The sequence below is a fragment of the Physella acuta genome, unplaced genomic scaffold (assembly GCF_028476545.2).
Source record: "Physella acuta isolate Inbredline_101_S28 unplaced genomic scaffold, ASM2847654v3 ptg001141l, whole genome shotgun sequence".
NCBI lineage: Eukaryota > Metazoa > Mollusca > Gastropoda > Physidae > Physella > Physella acuta.
The window spans coordinates 115-19,878 of record NW_026732658.1 but is presented as its reverse complement, the minus strand read 5'-3'; the positions used below and the strand labels follow the sequence as shown (position 1 = coordinate 19,878).

General features: G+C 39.5%; 1 protein-coding gene across 1 annotated transcript; it reads right to left on the bottom strand.

Moving 5' to 3' along the window:
• Window positions 1–1,049: 1,049 nt before the first annotated feature.
• Window positions 1,050–18,736, bottom strand: LOC131956258 (putative cytochrome P450 49a1). Its single transcript, XM_059320685.1, has 10 exons — window positions 18,619–18,736; window positions 14,725–14,882; window positions 12,945–13,170; window positions 11,369–11,556; window positions 10,280–10,571; window positions 6,481–6,646; window positions 4,067–4,227; window positions 2,719–2,800; window positions 1,691–1,912; window positions 1,050–1,055 (listed from the first exon to the last, which is right to left on the bottom strand). Exons 1-10 carry the CDS (start codon window positions 18,699–18,701, stop codon window positions 1,050–1,052), a joined length of 1,584 nt encoding a protein of 527 aa, XP_059176668.1. The 5' UTR covers window positions 18,702–18,736.
• Between the last annotated feature and the right edge of the window lie 1,028 nt (window positions 18,737–19,764).

The following is a 19,764-nucleotide window of genomic DNA, read 5'->3' as shown; positions in this document are numbered from 1 at the left end:
CAAGCTGAATACAAGCTGCGACCCAGACAGGTAAGACACGATAGCTGGGGACAGCCACCCATCTATGAAAAAAACAACTCCAACATCAAACAACTATGCCTTGTAATTTTTTCTTGGATGGACAAAGGCTATGGAAGCAAACCCAAAAACAAAAGCAGGCTGAAATCAAAATCAGCTGCCTATTTGGTGCATAACAGGTTGACACGGTAATTCTGTCTAAAATTACAAATTGGATTGAAGAAGAAATAAGAGTTAGAAAATGAAAAAAACTTGAAACTAGTCACAAAATAACTCCCACATTTCATGGAATAATTGATGACCTGATACATAGAATCCGCCTTTACTGTCTTATTATAGATCCTCAATTTTATGTCTAATTAAAACTTAATATTGAATCTCCTGTTACTGACGTTATATAGAGAAGCCACTTTTATTATTACAGATTCTCAGCATTGTTTGATTAATAGTTAATAGAGAGTCTCCTTTTACTCTCAGAAAATTGTATCAGGTGTTAGACATTTGAGAAGGAAATAATTTTTTATAAGAGAAAGACATCAAATGGAAATGAAAACAAAATAATTTTTTCTTAAATTAGTTTAAAATTTAAGAGAGCTCTACCAGGCAATTAGCTTTAATTAATTATTCAGATTTTATGAAAGCCAGATCAACCAAATTTGATCAAAGCCAGTCTAATCTATTTTGATCACTGTCAGACAAAATTATTTTTATAATTGCAAGATCAACATACTTTGCCTAATGCTGGATAAGCAACTTTGTCAAATGCCAAATAAACCTATTTGATTAATGCAAATAAAGTCTACCTTTAACAAACCAGATCAAGCTACATTGGTAAGTGCCAGATAAATTTATTTTTATCAATGCAAGATAAACATACTTTGCCTAATTGTAGATAAACCTACTTTACCTAAAATCAATTAAACCTATTTTGATTAATGCCAACAGAGACTACGTTTAACAAACCAGACCAACCTACCTTGATCAGTGCCAGATAAATATATTTTTGTCAATGCAAGAACAACATAATTTGCCTAATGCTAGATAAACCAACTTTGTCAAAAGACTACCTTTAACAAACCAGATCAACCTACCTTGATCAGTGCCAGATAAACCTGCTGAGCTTAATGTCAAATAAACCTATTTTGATTAATGCCAACCAACCAGACCAACCTACCTTGATCAGTGCCAGATAAACCTGCTGTGCTTAATGTCAAATAAACCTATTTTGATTAATACCAACCAACCAGACCAACCTACCTTGATCAGTGCCAGATAAACCTAATGTACTTAATGTCAAATAAACCTATTTTGATTAATACCAACCAACCAGACCAACCTACCTTGATCAGTGCCAGATAAACCTGCTGTGCTTAATGTCAAATAAACCTATTTTGATTAATACCAACCAACCAGACCAACCTACCTTGATCAGTGCCAGATAAACCTAATGTACTTAATGTCAAATAAACCTATTTTGATTAATACCAACCAACCAGACCAACCTACCTTGATCAGTGCCAGATAAACCTAATGTACTTAATGTCAAATAAACCTATTTTGATTAACACCAACCAACCAGACCAACCTACCTTGATCAGTGCCAGATAAACCTACTGTACTTAACGTCAAATAAACCAAGTTTGATTAATGCCAACCAACCAGACCAACCTACCTTGATCAGTGCCAGATAAATCTGCTGCTCTGCCAATCTTCTGCCCAAACAGTTCCTCTTACCCAGACCAAATGGCATGGTGATGTAGGACTGACGCCGCCTCAGGGTCGTGTCTATGGCGGTCTGGGACTGCTTCAGCCACCTCTCTGGCATGTACTGCTCCGGTGAATCGAAGTACTCACTGCTGTGACCCAGGCAATTGTGGCCAAAGTTGACTGGCGTCTGAGAGGGCACAATTTAAAAAAAAAAGTTTGATTTTAAATTTCAAAAACCACATTTAAAGCACAAGAACTAACTTGTAATTTCTTTAGATAAAAGTATGTAAAGCATAATTAAAATTTTAAGTACAAGTTCTATACAACAATCTTAAGAAAGACAAATCAATGAAGGCAATGGTTATAGGTCAATTTGCAGTGTTTATTTCAGGTATCTCTCTTTTCACTGACCCCACCATGCTAAAAGTTTTAGTGTCCCCCCCCTCCAACCCAGTTGGATGTCAAAAAGAAACTCTAGACAATGGAGTTTACCCCCAGTATTTCATCCAGACTTTTTTTCTCCGGGTGGGGAGGGGGGGGGGGGGGGGGTCACCTGCTCCGCTCGCCCCCCCCCCCCCCAAAGAGATGCCTAGAAGAAACTCTGTGTACCTCCCCCCCCCCCCCCATCCCTCTACCCTACTAACCTTGCAATTTTGTAATTACTTTATTTCTATTTAATAATAGAAACAATTACTAACATAAAGGACATTAATAATCAGAAATGAAAAATTAATCAGGGCTTGCAATAAATGAAAAGTAAAATTAACAAAACCCATAATAGATAAACATAGTCAAGCTTTTTAAAATTATTACATGCCCTCCCCTCTGCTACGTCACAGAAAGTCAGAATTTCCACCCCCCCCTCCCCCCATCCTTCGTAAGAGTTTGACTTCGTTTATGGACAACTTGAGTGCCCTCCCCTTCTTCTAAGCAACTCAGTGAGCGCCCTTGTTTTGATGTACCTTTAAATTTAAGCGTGCTGATCAAACTTACCCCTGCAGGTATGTGGTAACCGTCTAGCACAATATCCTCAGGTAGCACACGCAGGGAACCAAAAGGTGTGGGGAAGGTGAGTCTGCAACAGGTAGGGCAACAAAACAAGTGAAACGGAGAAATACATTTCTATAAATAGCGACAAGAATGTTTACTTTAAACAAAAAAAAAATCTCCGCGTCACAGACGCAAGGTCAAGGTCAGGTCACGAAATGAAGACAACAATTTAAAAAAAAAAACTTTATTACGTGACTAAAAAAGTCTACAAAATCTGTTTCCACTTAGAAACTCAGAAATCTAGATCTGCATCTAGGCGTATGTATGTGCACAATTTATTAATTGATAAGTATCTTACTTGAGAAAGTTCTATAATGCAAAAGAAAAATGAAAACTAATAAAATGTAACGGTAAATATAAATGATTTCAAAACTTCAAGAATACAGACATATTTCACCAACCCGGATGTGAGAAGTAAAATGTCAACCAGGTCGACCCCCCCCCCCGACCCATCAGATCGACCTTCCACCCCAGCCCATAAGTCGACCCCCCACCCCAAGAGGTCGAACCCCACTTTAGCCCATCATGTCGACGCCCACCCCATCAGGTTAACCCGACACCCCACCTCACCAGGTCACCCCCTATCCCAACCCATGAGGTTGACCCCCCCATCCCACACTATCAGGTTTATCCCACACCACAGTCCATCAGGTCCACCCCACTCCAGCCCATCAGGTCAACCAACAGGTCGACCTTCAACCCACCCCATCAAGTCGACTCCCCACCCCATCAGCTCGACCCCCACAGTTAGGTCGACCCCCACCGTTAGGTCGACCCCCAACCCACCCCATCAAGTCAACTCCCCACCCCATCAGATCGACCCCCACCCCATCATATCGACCCCCCACCCCACGTGTACACTCACCTGTGGCTCTCCTTGAGACACGCCTTCCACCCCAGCCCATAAGTCGACCCCCCACCCCAAGAGGTCGAACCCCACTTTAGCCCATCATGTCGACGCCCACCCCATCAGGTTAACCCGACACCCCACCTCACCAGGTCACCCCCTATCCCAACCCATGAGGTTGACCCCCCCATCCCACACTATCAGGTTTATCCCACACCACAGTCCATCAGGTCCACCCCACTCCAGCCCATCAGGTCAACCAACAGGTCGACCTTCAACCCACCCCATCAAGTCGACTCCCCACCCCATCAGCTCGACCCCCACAGTTAGGTCGACCCCCACCGTTAGGTCGACCCCCAACCCACCCCATCAAGTCAACTCCCCACCCCATCAGATCGACCCCCACCCCATCATATCGACCCCCCACCCCACGTGTACACTCACCTGTGGCTCTCCTTGAGACACGCCTTAAGGTAGGGCAGGTGTGCGAGCTCCTCAGCTGTCACACTCTCCCTAGAACACCCCCAGATCTCTGCCCTCAGTCTCGTCTGCTTCTCCACGTTCTTGGCTAGGTACCACAGCACGAAGCCCAAACTCTTTGAGATCTGCAACAGTCATACGCAGTGAAAGTGATGGACGTCAGGCGCCTTAGGGGTCGTCCATAAATAACGTCACACTCGTAGGGGGGGGGTCCGTAATTTTGTGACGGTGTGTGCTGAGGGGGAGGGGGTTCAGATGTCACTTTTTTGCATTATAAAAAAGCAATGTTAGAAAACGAGCTTTAGCCGTTATTTCGCGTTTTAGAAAACGGTTTTAATAAATTGTAATAGGAATTGATCAAGATTTTGGAAAAATATCGATGTTATAAGAAAAATTTAACAGCAATTTTGAGGGGGGTTGCAGGCTGGGGTGTGACGTCATTTTAGGAAGGGGGGGGGTCTGGCTTTTTGTGACGACGTGTGACTGGAGGGGAGGGAGGGGGTAAAAATCGTCAAAAAAGCGTGACGTCATTTATGGATGACCCCTTAAGCAATATTTTTCGCACGTCTTAAGCGTAGTTATATTCAGACTTCTTAAATGTATCGTTTATCAGACGTCTTAAACATTTTATTTGTCAAACGTCTTAACGAAATAAAATTAAACTTCTTTAACTTATCGTTCATCTGACTTCAAAAATAGATCTTTCGTCAGTCATCTTAAATTAATCACTTTTTGATAATCTCAAACTTATCGTTCATTTAGCACCATACATTTTTCTTTCTTCAATTTATTTTTCGCAAGAATATCGAAAACATTTGTAATTTCATTGGGCACTACACCACTCGTGTGCACTTAATGCTATATTGTATCACATATCAACTTTTCACGGGTTAAGCACAACTAACCCGCTTCCCAAATTGATGCCAATTACATTTCTAAATAGCCAATATTCGACTTTCAAAATAAACACTCATTGTATCCTACTTAAGTTCCATTTACGAACTAGGCAGCCCATGTGACTGGTGAAGTAGAGTTCACATGTTTCTTTGACCTCGGCATATAAATGAATAGCGTGCTCAGCAGTGGCGTAGCGAGGTCGGGTGTCACCCAGAGGCGTAGCGACCCTTCCCGGGGACAAACTTTCAATTTTCGATTTGCACCCCTCTCCCTCAAACTTTTGATTTGCACCCCCCCCCCCCTCCCCCTCAAACTTTCGATTTGCGTCCCCCTCCCTCAAACTTTCGATTTGCACTTCTTAAAACACTATTTAACACTCGAATTAATCACTTATCATTTTTCTCTATATACTAGGCATGCTGCCCAGCTTTGCTTAGGCTTTCGAAAACATTGAGAATTTGAATGCTTAATTAATTCGCCCGAGGATCGGTCTACGACCTCAGGAGTTATGAAGAGGTTCCTCCATGGACATTTTTTTTCGATTTATAGCTCATATAAGGCGCCGGTCAGTCGAGGTCAGTTTTGACCCCATCATCGTAGACTTTTCGGCAAGATCCTGCCAAATTTGAAGCGCCTGCGGCGCCGGGAAGTGCCCTGTCGGGCACCCGACAACTTTGCTTTATATATTATAGAGATTAGCAAATTGCATAGATAAACAAAGATTTCAATAAAGTAATTAAGGCCTGAAATACTTTAGTATAGAAATGTATTATTTGAATAGAGGAATCTAGAATATCTAGATCTAGAATCCAAATAAATAAAATAAATTTTATGAGTTTAGGCCGGAAAAATTGTATTGTATACATTTCATAGTGTACGTAGATCTAAATCAAATTTGAATGAAATAGTTCATTTCTTTTTATTCTAAACACGGCAGATGACGTCATTAGTTAATGTATAAGCAATAGTGACGTCACAGTTTTATGCGTTCTTTTTCACATCTATTAATGCTTTTCCGGTTGCATAAATAATACTGTTTCTCTACATTCGAATACGCCTTTAATTTTTATTTTTCTTCTTTAAATAAAATTGTGGTTATACATTTAAAACATCTAACATATTATTTTCAACAAAAGTCCGTATAAAGTTCTCCATATATCGCTACCGTTTCTGACGTGATGTCCGGCGAAAATATTTTGCAGACAGACAGAGAGTGAGAGAGAGAAGTGCGCACATGGGGAATTATATATTAGTATATCTCTATATATTTTGCTATTTGTTTTGCCTTGGTGTTACCCCCCTAAATGGTGTCACCCGGTGCGGTCGCAACCCCCGCTTCCCCCCCCCCCCCCCCCGCTACGCCTCTGGTGCTCAGCACTATGCCCCGCCGCCTTTACTTTCCCTACCGTGAGATAAGTACCCATCAGTTGGTTGGACGTTCTACTGGCTTAAACCCGGCTAAAAATTACCGCGACACTCACGTTTTCGGTAGCAGCCGAGAAGAATCCGGTCACCAAGGAAACGCAGAGGTCAAGGTCGATCCGCCCGTCCTGGAGTAGAGACTGGAGCAGGTTTGGTTCTTTGCCGGGTTCCTGGGGTGTGTTTTTCATGGACTTGGCGATTTCCAGAACTTGCTGGTGGATGACGCTGGAAATAAAGGATGGGTTGTTGTCTTAATTCTAGGTCGCCAAACACGTCATCAATTTAGATGTGAGTGTGTGTGTGTGTGTGTGTGTGTGTGTGTGAGTGTGTGTGTGTGTGTAAGGGGGTATGGTTGGTGGATGACGCTGGAAAGATGTGTTGGTGGTGTCTTGACTGGTCGCCAAACACGTCATCAATTTAGATGTGAGGGTGTGTGTGTGTGTGTGTGTGTGTGTGTGTGTGTGTGTAAGGGGGTATGGTTGGTGGATGACGCTGGAAAGATGTGTTGGTGGTGTCTTGACTGGTCGCCAAACACGTCATCAATTTAGATGTGAGGGTGTGTGTGTGTGTGTGTGTGTGTGTGTGTGTGTGTGTGTGTGTGTGTGTGTGTGTGTAAGGGGGTATGGTTGGTGGATGACGCTGGAAAGATGTGTTGGTGGTGTCTTGACTGGTCGCCAAACACGTCATCAATTTAGCACGGATGTAGTTGCAACATAGGATTGGTAGGTTGGTCTGGTTGGTTGGTATTAATCAAAATAGGTTTATTTGACATTAAGCACAGCAGATTTATCTAGCACTGAACAAGGTAGGTTGGTCTGGTTTGTTAAAGGTAGTCTTTTGACACAGTTGGTTTATCTAGCATTGGGGGTGGGGGTCAGGGGTGGGTGGGGTGTGTCTGGTGGATTACGCTGGAAATAAAAGATGTGTTGTTGTTTTCTTAAGACTGTTGCCAAACACGTCACCAAACACTGCAGTAGTTGCAACATGGGGGGGGGAGGGAGGGGGGGGGGGGTGAATAAGGAAGTGGGTGGTAAGTAAATTAAGTCTGTGGATTTTATTCTCAATTAGTGTCTAGTTTTGATGTGTAAGACGGTGTCAGTATCATTCCGAACCTCAGCAATTGTGTTTCTAACAGTTTATTTTTCTACGTTGTTTATTTTTTTTCCGGTTATTTGCGGACAGACAAGATTGAAAAACTAAAAGTTGTTTCCGACCCAAGGAAGTGTAAAACATCGAGTTTTGTGAAAATCGGGATTTCTGTTTTTGTTTTCTAAAACCAGATAGGAAAAAAAATTGAAATTTAAAAAAAAAAATAACAAAAAAATATTTCTATTTCCCGATAGCACTGGAAGCGCCCCCCCCTCCCCCCGCCTCCTTATTGTTATATATGAATATATATGAAAAAATATTTTTGTAGGAAATAAAATGTAAATTTTATCTGTTTATAAAAAAAGCAACAACTAATTGAGGTATTTTATCTTCACTATATCTTTAAAAAATAATCAAATATTATTAAACTTCCTCTACACATTTTAAAATTCTTGAAAATGTAATAATTAAATCATAAAATAATTTCTTAATCCAATAATCCACACATCGCTAATTGAAATCAACGAGGGATTAGTTTTCTTGTTACTAGTACATTCCCTCCCTACTTCTCCATGTAAAGTCCATGTAGGTGGGCGGGGCCATCGATGGGGTCATTCGCCACTAGGACATCGTCAATGAGTTTTTAAAAAATAGGTCAGCCTCGTTTTGAACTTCTAGACAGACGTTTTTATATTTTAAAGATTAGAAGAAAAGAAAGCAACGAGGGAAAATGAGTTTTTTTTCATATCTCGTTTTTTCTCATACAAATCGATTTTAGCAGGTTTTTTTTTTAAAAAAAGAAAAATTCAACGTCTAAGAAAATTTTAAACCAATTATCTGGTTGGCGAAGTCTTTTTTTAAATGTAATGCGCGAATTTGTTGAGTGGGTCGTCGTAACTTGGATGGACCCAGAACGCTAAGAGTTCAAGAATAATTTTGTTTTGTATTTTCAAATTTAAACTTTAGTAAAAAAAAAATAACAACACACGATTAAAATGAGACAATATTAAAGCAGTTATTTGATTGAAAGGTTTCTTTCAAAGTATTTTTTCCCCGTGAAATGGAATATCTATAACTGCCGGTGGTGGGGGGGGGGGGATTTCCTTATTAAATTTAATATATATTTATTACAGTCCAGGTGCAGAGATGTTGTATAAAGATGTAGTGCCTCCCCGGAAAGATGTTTAAAATAAAGAAACTACAACGGTTTTGAAATGTTTTGGGATCCGAACTCGAGACTTCGATTTTGATATTAATACCTCTAGCGCTCTACCAGTCGTTTCTTTTTTTTTAAAAATTAGATATATCCTATAGCGAGTTTAGGTGCGTGGATTCGACAGGTTTGTGGGCGGGGGGGGGGGGGGGGGGGCAAGAGTGAGGAGAAGGGCGTACGTTGTTGTGGTAACTATTAGCGTGTGGTGGTTATGAAATGTAAGCAATGCGCTGTTTAGCACAAAGTTGATCTCAGGGGAGAGGGCACAGACTAGGGCGCGTCCAATGTCCGACCCACCACCCCCCTAACAAGTTAGTAAAAAAAAAATAGAAAATATATAGACCTATTTTAATCAGTAACCGCCTAACACAGGAAATTCCCCCCACTCCCCAGGAGAAAAAATGTCTGTGATAGACACTGGTTTAGCCATCTTATGATGTTAATTATGGCAATTTCGTATTTATTTCAATACCAGACTGATTTCCTTACGAACTAGCTTTATCCATACTGAACATTAAATATTCATTTTAAAAATATTCAATGGGGGGGGGGGGGTTGAACATATTCCATCAAAAGCAGTAAGCTAATTGTCAAATTGCTGATTTGCTTATTTCATGACGCCTTGAGACAATTTCAAATATTTGAGAAAAAAAAAAAGGTTTAACCTTTTCACTCGTAATTTTTTAATGTTCTTACCAATATAAACGTGCATAAAAATGAAAAGGCCTGGAAAGTTTTGAGGCTGGGGAAATCAACTCAGCTAGGAGAGAATATTCCTAAATAGACAACTGCCTTGCAGATAGTTCTTGATTGAACTAATGCTATGGAAGCGAATGCGGTAAGACAAACAGCCTGAAGTCAGATTGTTGTCAATTAATGTTCAATATGTGTGAGATAAATATAAAGCGCATGAGTGGAATTCCAAACGAAGGCCAAAATGAGAGAGTCCATGAAAGACCTGAAGACAGAGCCTTCTTGAAGAACTAAAGACGGCAGGGGTTGCTGGGAGAGTGAAAAGCATCGCCTGGGACCGACCAAAATGGAAGATAATGGTTAAGGCCATATGCTCTACAAAAATTAAAGAGGTCTAAGACAAGTAAGTGAAAGTAAAAAAAAAAAAAAATTCTCTTTAGACCTAGTGATCCATGTGTGCAGATGAAGTAGAGTTCATAGGTTTCTCGACCACAGCTTATAAAGGGAAGGTGTGGTCATCACTTTGCCTAGCAGCTTGTACTTCCATTTCATGAGTTCAGTACCCATTAGAGCAGGGTGGACTCAGGGTCATTCTACGGATTTGGACCCGGGTTTGAACTCGAGACTTCGCATGTTAGTAGCCTAGCACTCTACCGCTTAGACCATGCCATACTTATGACACGATTTTTCTTACTTAGACAAGTAAGTAAAGTCATTTAGGAAGAAACCTATCCGATATTAGAATCAATAATGAACAAAGAAAATAATTGCTACTTATTTATAGGCTTTATGAACACAAACGTTATAATCAAGATAAATATGAAGCAAGAAAAGAGAGACCAATAACCAACTCAAACACCTACTTCGCTAAGTACTGCTGGGCCATCTCGAAGTCGTTGTATAGCTTTGTCCTGAAGAACTTGTACAGAGGGAAGGTGTAGTACCCGTTCCCTACTGTGGACATGAACACCTGAACCATCTCCAGGAACTTGGTTCTCTCTGCCTCGCTCATCGTGATAGGGCTGGCCTCGTTCTGGCTCGGTTGGTCTCTAACGCCAGAGTAGGTCTGGTGGCAGGCTGGTTCAGTTGGTAGAGCAGGTTGATTGCGTTGTTGGAGGAAACCTAGCCTGGTGTTGACACAGTATAGAGCGGAAGCTAGGGAGGTAAATGGAGTGTAAGACGTTAAGTTTGGTTGTCAACGACTACAAGTTAAGTACATATAAGTTTATTTTAATTAAAAAAAAAACAAAAAACAAATACAGACTATAACTAATATATTAAAAAAATAAAAAATAAATAAAAAGTAAATCATAAAAAATGCTACGGCGTGGTCGAATGATATAGCAATTGAATGCTAGTTCGTAAGTCTCGAGTTCGTATACCTGGCTAGATTCGTATCACCAAACTCAAATAGGTACCTGCCATGATTTAAGAAAAGTAAAAGAAGCTGTGCATAATGTTGACTACACTATCCCTTCATAGACCAAAGTCGCAGAAACAAGTGAGCTCTATTTCACTTGCAATGTAGGCGACCAGGTTCGAAAGGGAACTTTACTTAAATTTATCTATATCAGTTAATCGGGCAATATAATTTAGAATGCACTAAGATTGCAAGGTAGATACTGATACAGTTGCGTGCAGAGATCTTTAATTTACAAACAATAGACATCCAACCAAGACTCACAGACAGGGAACTACAGTTAAAAATCACTGGTAGAAAACATACATATAAAACTCACTAAAAAGGAACATTCAACGTAGACATAATGACACGAAAACATATGTATTTAACTCAGTGACATAGAACAAGAATCTCCAATACCAGAACAAACATCCAATTTCAAATCAATAACAGGAAATATTCAAATTAAACAGAAAGGCAGGAACTTAGGAACTTCTAACACTCAATGAACACCCAACATAAACTCACTAACACAGAACTTAAAACTTACATTCAATCGCGTATCTGAGCATGAGATCGGCTAGGGGAACTGGTTTGTTCTGGGCATGCAGCTGGGCAATGACCCCTGCCAGATCCCTGGCGGTGTTGTTCAAGACTGGCGTGTACTGGTTGGTCTTGGATGGTTGCAGCAGGAACTCCTGGATAGGTTTTCTGGCACGGAGCCACTCCTCGCCTTGTCTGGAAGATGATCAAACAATATTAGAGAAAATAAATCCAGTGAAAGGAATGTTAGATAAACAAAAATCTCATCTTTGATATTTATTTTTATTGTGTTAAATGACTCGAATACAGTCAAACTGCATTTAGGTGATATTGGGGATAGTTCACACTTTGATATCAAGGTATATTGGTAGTTTGAAGTGCTATGAATAAGGAAGGCTTCTAGGTTTGAGTTAGGAGTGCTAGATATGTGTATACCAGTAGCTGTAAAAAAAAGGGGTAAAAATTGCAAGACTTCAATCTCGCATTGTCTCAAGGGGTCATCCATAAATGGATCATCAAAATTGCAGTTGCATTTTACTTAAAACATCGATATTTTAAAAAATCTTGTCAGAACTCTGTCAAAATGTATTTTAATCAATTCCTATTGCAATTTATTAAAAAAAGTTTTCTAAAACGCGAAATAACTTCTAAAATTCGTTTTCTAACACTGCTTTTTTATATTGCAATAGTGTGACGTCGCACCATCTGACCCCCCCCCCCCTCCCCCTCGTCACACACCGTCACAAAATTACGGACCCTCCCCCCTACGAGTGTGACGTCATTTATGGACGACCCCCAAGGCATTTTCTACAATCTGATGCATGCTGATTTATACGATACCTTTACTTGACCCTGACTTAATATTCGCGTGGAAAATTAAAATAACACAGCTCTAACTAAATAGGAATTCGCTGATAACTGGGTTATTAAAATATTCAATGCCAGAATATAAAAAGAGATAGGCTTACTAAAAATATAAATACCAAAGCTATCCTATAACTCAATCCTACACTAAACTATTCAAATATTAATCATCTAACACTGTGAAACACTGACATTTTATATAACTCTAAGTAGTCAAAAACAGAATGAACTATTCTAATATTAACCAACTTGTCTTGTGAAACATTACCCCCTGGACATTCCCCTCCCTGTATTAACCCCCCTATCAATTACCCCCCCCCCTGGGAAATTACCCCCCCCCCCCCATCCACCAAGATAGAATCCTGATTCTAATTCCAACTCTATACCAATATATTACCTTCATCCTAACCTTACGACAAAGACGAAAACCTAAGAATTCACCTCACCCTAGAATAAACTCAAAACCAAACCCAACTCTAGACATTATTTAAGCCTAACCCTGATCCTAACACTAACCCTAACCCTAACCATAACCCTAGCCCTAACCCTAGCTAGCGCTAACCCTAGACCTAGCCCAAACTCAAACCATAGTTCTAACCCTAGCTGAACCTTAAGCTATGATCGGGGGGGGGGGGGGGGTGAGGGGGTAATGTCCGGGGGGGGGGGGGGTAATTGACGAGGGGGAAATGCCCTGTTCCCGTTTTAAAAGCGAAACTTACAATTGACTGATGCCTTTCCGGCATCCGGTCCTCTCCGTGCAGGCGTCAGAGAGAGGTGGGGACGGCCTGATGGGGCAGGTGCCCTCATAGGAGATGGCCTCTTGGATGAGGTCGGGGTCGAAGAGCAGCACGCTCCACTGCAGGCCCTTGCGGAACTTGACGATACGCCCGTACTTCCGGTGGAGCTCAGCGAACAACTCGGGGCATTTCTCAGGCTTGTACTTGGCTGTGGAGAGACAGAGACAGTGCAATCTTTGGGGGTTTGAACAGTGCTTCTTTAAGGCATTTTTTTGTGGAGGGGGGGGGGGGCACACTCTGGACACAGATGCATGTATATATTGTCTTTATAAATTCTATTTCGTTCGGTCTCCCCCCCACCCCCGTTCCCGAAGTACGAAATATAATTTATACAGAAAATATATTATACAATTATCAGTGTCCATCCCCCTCCACCCTAAAAATGTAGTTTCAAGCGCCCCTCCTCCCACTTTCGGAGACAAAGTCTGAAAGAAACACTGGTTTTGAGGTATTCAAAAGGGTTTGACTTCACAATCTTCATCTTTACCCCTTTGTGCCCAAGACAATGGCCAGATGAAGTATAGTTCATATTTTGCAATGACCTCACTATATAAATGGATAGTGTGGGCAGCACAATACCCAACCACTTTTGTCTCTCTAACGTTAATTATGTATTCATCAAAGCTAGGTTGACACTTTTGTTACTTCGGGTTACTCGTCGTAAGCACTACCATTCGACCACGCCATCCCTAATAGTCTGAATTAATTATACCGAATTAACCTCTAATGTATAATGGAGTACTAATCAAATTTATAATAAAAAACTATACATAGCAGTTGAGTCCCTTATTTGTGGTTATAGTCTCCCTTGGTTGTGTGCATGGGCTATTAAATAACAGGTGTCCTTTATTTCTACATAGTTGTAGCCCTTGGTTGTGTGTACTTTAATATGAAGGTAGTCAGTTGACGTGTGCTGGGATGAGTGTTAGTGTGTGACAGGTATGTCGATGTGTGCAAATTGACCGGGTGTGTAAGATATGTGCGTGACGCAGAAGATTGTACTATCCTTTTATTATTATTTTAGTATCTGTTATTTCGTATATTTATCTTACAAACTTTTATAATTTTTCTCAGTATTATTGTCTTTAAGCAGATGACATGCTGTGTTGTATGTTGTACTTTCTATTGTTTTTATATTCAACTCACGATTTAAACCCAGACAAATACTAAGGGCAATAATTCACTGCAGGGGTAAAGGGTGATAATTACCTATCACCTTACTATGTAGACCCGGACAAACGCTGAGGGCAATAACTCATTGAAAGGGGTGAAAACCCAGGCAAATTCCAAGGGGAATAACTCACTGAAGGGGCAACCCCACACCCCTCACCCTGGCAAATTCTAAGGGCAATATCTCACTGAATGGGCAACCCCCCCACCCCTCACCCTGGCAAATTCTAAGGGCAATAACTCACGAAGGGGTAAAACCCCCAACAAGCACTAAGGCAAAACACCTGTCAAACACCGAGGGCAATAATTAACTGAAGGAGTAAAACCCTGACAAACACTAAGGGGAAGAACTCACTGAAGGGGCGAAAAAGGAACATGGAACTGATGTTTACCCTTAGACTCACACTCTAAACCCCGAACAAACTGTAAGGGTAACAGCTCACTTAAAGGGATGAAACCCTCGACAAACTCTAAGGGCAATAATTCACTGAATGGATAAAACCCCTGACAAACACTGAGGACAGTAACTTACTGAAGGGGTGAAACAGGAACATGGAGCCGATGTAGGGCAGACCGTAGATGCCCTCAGGTCCCGGCATGTCATCCAGTGTTTTGTAGGTCGTGGCCTCGTCTGCTTTGGTGGCACCGACCTTTGCCCTCGCGTCATGCGTCACAGATGGCGAGTCGACTCTGAAAGAGAGATTAGCGGTTTCATAGGTGTGAGTTGAAGTATGACTGAAAAGGTTCAGCGTCTTTGAAATATACTTCACCCAACGAACCTACCAACCCCCGTTTCACCCAACGAACCTACCACCCCCGCTCCACCCAACGAACCTACCAACCCCCGCTTCACCCAACGAACCTACCAACCCCCGCTTTACCCAACGAACCTACCAACCCTCGATTCACCCAACGAACCTACCAACCCTAGCTTCACCCAACGAACCTACCAACCCCCGTTTCACCCAACGAACCTACCAACCCCCGCTACAACTTAGGCATCTAAAATTTCTAAATTGGGATTTTTTGCCAAAATACATTCGCGGCTTACTTAAAATGAAACATCGATATTTCAACAGCGAATATCCTTTCAAACGATACGACCTCAATATCACACTTCAAAAATAATTTATCGATTTACTTATGTTATAAAGATATTAACACTAGCTGGATAAAAATAATATTTCTGCCGTCTAAAAACATAAATGTGACTTTTAAAGTGCGTGTATTTATCGGGTACTATAAACTTAAAGCAAACTTTTCTCAGAGCAATTGAAGAGAATCAATAGGCTCTAATATAAACTTAGTTCTTGTGTCTTGGATGTTTGGTTAAGGGTAATCCATAACTGATGCTTTTTTGTGTTGACTTATTACCTTCCCTTTATAACTCTCCAACTGTCCCATAAAATTATCGCAACAAAAACCATTCCGGACATTAAAATGATGTCACACCCATCTCAGCCTATAACCCCTCCCCCCATTTGCAATTCCACCTTAAATATTTTTTAAAGTAGGTCATCATACCAATGAATTCACCCCCTCCTTCCCTCCCCCCACTTCCCCTTGCCAAAAACGTCACAAAAATTACACCCCCCCCCCCTATTCTTCTAGGTGTGTCACGTCGTCAATGGACGACCCCTCACACACCAAACCTTGTCAAAAAAACAAACAAACAAAACAAACAAACAAACCAAAACGAAAATGATACTACATTTTTTTCAGTGGAGTCACAAACGCTAGTGTGATGGTGAGGATCACATCTGGCGTCACACAACCAAGTGACGCCAATGATTGACGCACATATTTTCTACCTACAATATGTATGAGTTTTGCTGCAAAAGCGACGTTTACGCCTTAATCAACAGATAATTACTGGGACCCCTGCTACGGTGTAACAGGCCGTGAATATTCATGTCTTGATGTTTGTTGATGGTAATCATCTTTTACGACATCAAAAAGATGAGATGTCTGAGTGAAATTAGGAAAACCGATTTCTTATCTTAATAATAAAAATAATAAATAAATTTCATGGTCAGCGTAGAGGGTCATTGGCCCGGCTAAACCGACCGGTTATATATATATATATATATATATATATATATATATATATCTATATATATATATATATATATATATATATATATATATACATATATATATAAATATATATATATATATATATATATATATATATATATACATATATACATACATATATATATATATATATACATATATACATATATATATATATATATATATATATATATATATATATATATATATATATATATATATATATATATATATATATATATATATATATATACATATATATTAAATATATATATATATATATATATATATATATATATATATATATATATATATATATATACATATATATAAATATATATATATATATATATATATATATATATATATATATATACATATATATATATATATATATATATATATATATATATATATATATATATATATATATATATATATATATATATATATATATATACATATATACATATATATATATATATATACATATATATATAAATATATATATATATATATATATATATATATATATATATATATATATATATATATATATATATATATATATATGTGTGTGTGTGGTGACAGGACAAATGATCTCAGGACAAATGATCTCAAGGACAAAATATACCAGGACAAAATATATATTGCTCTAAGTTATGTCTCTAATTATTTTTAAAATATGATATGAAATGTAGGTGAACTTATAAAAATGATATGTTATAAATGAAACTTCAAAAAGGTTTGATATTTAGGTTTGATATTTTGCGGTGAAATAAATCCAACGATTGTGAAATGTTTTGATGACACTATAGAGAAAACATTAATCAAGCTGGCCTTTTAATAACATAGAAAATAGGAACTCATGGAAAATTCATGAACCCACTTATTTCCAAATATAGAATTTAATAGCGATTGTTAAATTTGTTTTACTTAATTAAAAGGATGTAAAAAGAATTATAGAAATTGAAATTAATTTTTCAAAAAAAAAACTGTTAAAATATATTTAAAATGTTATTTTACAAAATTGTAATAAAAACCAAAATAGTATTTATTTCGGTCAAGTAGACATAGGCAATCTGCATAGGTCATATTAGGCAGGCTAGTTTCGTAACCGTGTGTGTGTGTATGTGTGTGTCTGTTTGCCTTTGTGTGGGGGGGGGGGTGGGTGGTGTATTGTGTTTAGCGTGTGGGGTAGGTATTTTCTCTTTTTATCCACCCAATGGGTCGTAGTGGTCGGGCCGGTAAAAGCTCATGGCTAAACCATAAAGTCCCCAGTTCGAATCCACCGGCACATGAGGTTCAATAGCTGGGGGAAAGACACACATCTAATAGAGAAAAACTCTAAAATCAAACAACTGCTGCCTCGTAGTTCGTTCTTGGATGGACAAAGGTTATGGAAGCAAATCCAAAAAGAAAAGCAGGCTGAAATCAGAGTCAACGGCCTATATGGCGCATAGCATGTTGACACGTAATACATCATTGTGTTGGAGAAAATCCCTTCTCATCTGACAATAGGGCTGGTAAGTAGGTCACCAACCAGTTCTATGGCTCATGCAGGTTTTATTGAGCCCGTAGAACTGGTTGGTGACCTACTTACCAGCCCTATTAGTGATAAAGAAAAAGGTCCACCTGAGTATAGAGATATTCTGTCACCATTACAGCACATAGTAGGCCTATATTATTTTTTTTTCTCCGAATGCTAGGTACCTAATTACAGCTCAAGCACCGTCAAAAATTTGTAAATATCCGAAATATAAACCTCCGTAGAGAATGTTATAGTTACAGACCTTCATAAACAGATGCCTTAGACAGATTTTGTAATTGAGATGGCAGGACAAAGTGCCGAACATAGAATTATGGAGGAAAGCTAGGCAGGAGCCTATGACTGCAAATAAGGAGGAGGAAGTGTTGCTGGGACACACGCTGCGAAAGGCTCACCCAAATGTGACACGGCCAAGCGCTTGAGTGGAACCCCCTGGGAAAGCGGAAGAGAAAGCGCCCAAGACAGACCTGGAGGCGGAGTCTTCTTGAAGAACTGAAGCCTACAGCAATGTTTTGGGACATTGCAAAATTGATAGCCGGGGATCGGATGAAATGGAAGGAAATGGTGGAGGCCCTATATTCCATAAGGAGCAAAGAGGACTAAGTCAAGTCAGTCAGGTAAGTCAAGTCATAGAGAATGTTCATGCATTTTAAAATAATAACAAAGCTTGAAACGCTTTGTAATTTCAAAAAAAATATCATACACTTACAATATTTCAGTCCATTAATATGAAATAAAAAAAAATAAAAACAAAGGGTAAAATAAAAAAAAAAAAACGGCAAAAGATCAAGAATGTCTTACCTGTATGGTCTGACGCAGCAGACTACAGCCTCGCTGCTACTGGGTAAATTAGAGATCAACCGTCCCACTCGTATCGAGAACATTCTAGAAGTTTTAAGAACTACCAGTCACTGCAACTAATTCTGTCAGAGAAAAAAAATATTTAAAAAAATCATTAGGCAAGTTCAATTTTACTCGGGGATTAATTAACAAAATGTCCGAGCCACATTTTTCTAACAAAAATGATGGGAAAAGTAAATTTATTTACTATCCCTGCTCCGGTTCTCTTTTATACGGCCATGGTCGACTAGAGAAACTGCTCATTAGCCCAGTAAACTGGAACAGGGTTAACAATCGAGCACTTCTCTCACCCGTGTTACCAGCAATGTTTCCTCTAAGCGGCGCGGTTGCGCGGCCGCGCAGTAGTTTTGAGCCTGCCGCGCGGTCATTTTTAAAAATACTTATACCCTTGTATATGACTATTAGAACACAGCGCACGCAAAATACACGTTGTATACTAGATTTCCCCTGAGAGAGAATGTTGGTAATGTGAATTTCTGCCAGAATTTCTGAGGATCCGAACATGTGACAGCGGGCAAGCTAACTGCTAGACCATGCCGTGTCTACCATCTCTGCTAATCATGCACACACAAATTTAAGCCGTTAAAAAAAAAAGAAGAGCTTAATCCACAACACACGCCTACCATCGAACACAAACACAGGCACTCTGCGGGCCGACGTGGTCTAGCAGTAGAGCGCTAGACTGATAACCCGAAAGTCTCCTATTCGAATCCGGGTTCAAGTCAGTGTAACTTTCCTGAGTCCACCAAGTTCTATTTTAAAATATAATAAGCAGGCGTCAAAATAAGGTTTTTCAAAAAAAAAAAAACACGTTCACTTAACGTTTATTGTTTAGGATTAGTCTGCGAAAACAAGATGTAGACGACAGTTATATAATTGTTATATCAGGATGTCCTAATTTGACTGAGTCAGACGCCCAGACACTTCCCACCGCGCATGCGCGAAGATGACGCGATACAATTAAAAAAACGGATATATTTATATATTTTGTTTTTGAAAACAAAAGAAACGGTGTCTTGTTTCGTTTATTTCTCATGTCAACAGGAAGTATTAATGCAATCATTTAAAACATGACTCATATGACTT

Excerpts from the sequence above, each read along its gene's own strand:
- LOC131956258 (XM_059320685.1), bottom strand. The coding sequence starts at position 18,701 with ATGTTCTCGATACGAGTGGGACGGTTGATCTCTAATTTACCCAGTAGC. Across the intron at positions 11,557-12,944 it reads CGGAAAGGCATCAGTCAATT|ACAAGGCGAGGAGTGGCTCC; the intron begins GTAAGTTTCGCT and ends ATCATCTTCCAG. Across the intron at positions 10,572-11,368 it reads GCTCAGATACGCGATTGAAT|CTTCCGCTCTATACTGTGTC; the intron begins GTAAGTTTTAAG and ends TTACCTCCCTAG.